Consider the following 1,343-nt stretch of genomic DNA (forward strand, 5'->3'; position numbering starts at 1 on the left):
GTTTCCTATTACTTTTGTAACTAAATACCACAAACTTAGTGGTTTAAAACAATTACAGTTCTGTAGTTCAGAAGTCTCACATGGGGCTCTCTCTGCTAAAATTGAGGTGTGAACAGGGCAGCATTCCTTTCTGGAGGTCATAGGAGAAAATCTGTTTCTTTGCCTTTTCAACTGCTAGAAGTCACCTGCATCCCTTGACTCATGGCTTCCCTTCTCCAACTCCAAAGCCAGCAACACAGCAACTCTCTGACCCTGCTTTCAGCATCATGTCTCTTTCTGAGTCTCATTTTTGGCCTCTCCCTTCCACTTTTAAGGAACCTTGTGGATACATTGAATCTACCTGGATAATCCAGGATAATCTGTCAACTGATCAGCAACGTTAATTCTGTCTGCAATCTTAATTCCCCTTTGCATGTAACATAACATATTAACAGGTTCCGGGGATTCAGATGTGGAGATCTATGAAGGGACCATTATTATGCCTACCCCCTCGCTTTTGAGGGCAGTACCTTTTCTGACCAAACAAATCTAGCTAACGAGCAGGTCATACAGTAGCAGGAGAGTAATTTAGGCGAAAGAAATCACTTAGAAGAATGTTATGAGCATGGCGAGCATGCTGAGCCTTGCTTAGCCAGTAAATCTAGTAATTATATTGTGATTTTTAAAAACCACTAAATTAGAGAAGAGACAAGGGCATGAGCATCAGATCGCCATGCCTTCCTTAGACGTGCAGAAAACGTTCGGCCTTAATGTAGATCAATGGTTGACAATCCAAAGTGCTGAACAACCCTACAAGATTCCTGGCCGATATCATGCTTTTGAAAAAGAATGGATAGAATGTGCACATGGAATCAGTAGTATCTGGGCAGAGAAAGAGTGCAAGATAGAATATGATGATTTCATAGAGAGTATACTTTGGCAGAAAACGATGAGACATGTGAGTACTATCAGGAAGCAGTGGGATAAGCTGATAAAGGAAGGGAAGTGCACCCCTCCACCTCACCATGTGGGCAAGGGGGAGCCTCAGCCCTGAGCAGAGCAGCTGCTGATGTCTGGGGGCTGATTTGATGTTCTCTGTTCTCCACTGGAAAGGTTGTTTACAGAAAACCTCCTTGTCAAAATGTGTAAAAATAAAGGATTGCTCCATCCTAAAAAAAAAAAAAACAAAAAAAAAACAAAACACTAAACTGAATGATGCACAAATACATAAATGATTTTCCATTGTGGTAGAATTATGGATTATTTGAATTGTTAATGTTGTTCTGCACTTATTAACTTTTCTGCAATAATTAGGTTTTGCTTTATAATTAATTTTTCAGAATTTCAAAACAACCTGCATAGAC

The 1,343-nt window shown here is 40.1% G+C and overlaps 1 protein-coding gene across 1 annotated transcript; it reads left to right on the forward strand.

Annotated features, from left to right (window-relative positions):
* Positions 1–712: 712 nt before the first annotated feature.
* Positions 713–1,033, forward strand: LOC100607157 (NADH dehydrogenase [ubiquinone] iron-sulfur protein 5-like). The gene has a single exon (XM_004088448.2). The coding sequence runs from the start codon at positions 713–715 to the stop codon at positions 1,031–1,033; it is 321 nt and encodes a 106-aa protein (XP_004088496.1).
* Positions 1,034–1,343: the final 310 nt, after the last annotated feature.

The sequence above is a fragment of the Nomascus leucogenys genome, chromosome 7b (genome assembly GCF_006542625.1).
Source record: "Nomascus leucogenys isolate Asia chromosome 7b, Asia_NLE_v1, whole genome shotgun sequence".
Lineage (NCBI taxonomy): Eukaryota > Metazoa > Chordata > Mammalia > Primates > Hylobatidae > Nomascus > Nomascus leucogenys.

Excerpts from the sequence above, each read along its gene's own strand:
- LOC100607157 (XM_004088448.2), top strand. The coding sequence starts at position 713 with ATGCCTTCCTTAGACGTGCAGAAAACGTTCGGCCTTAATGTAGATCAA.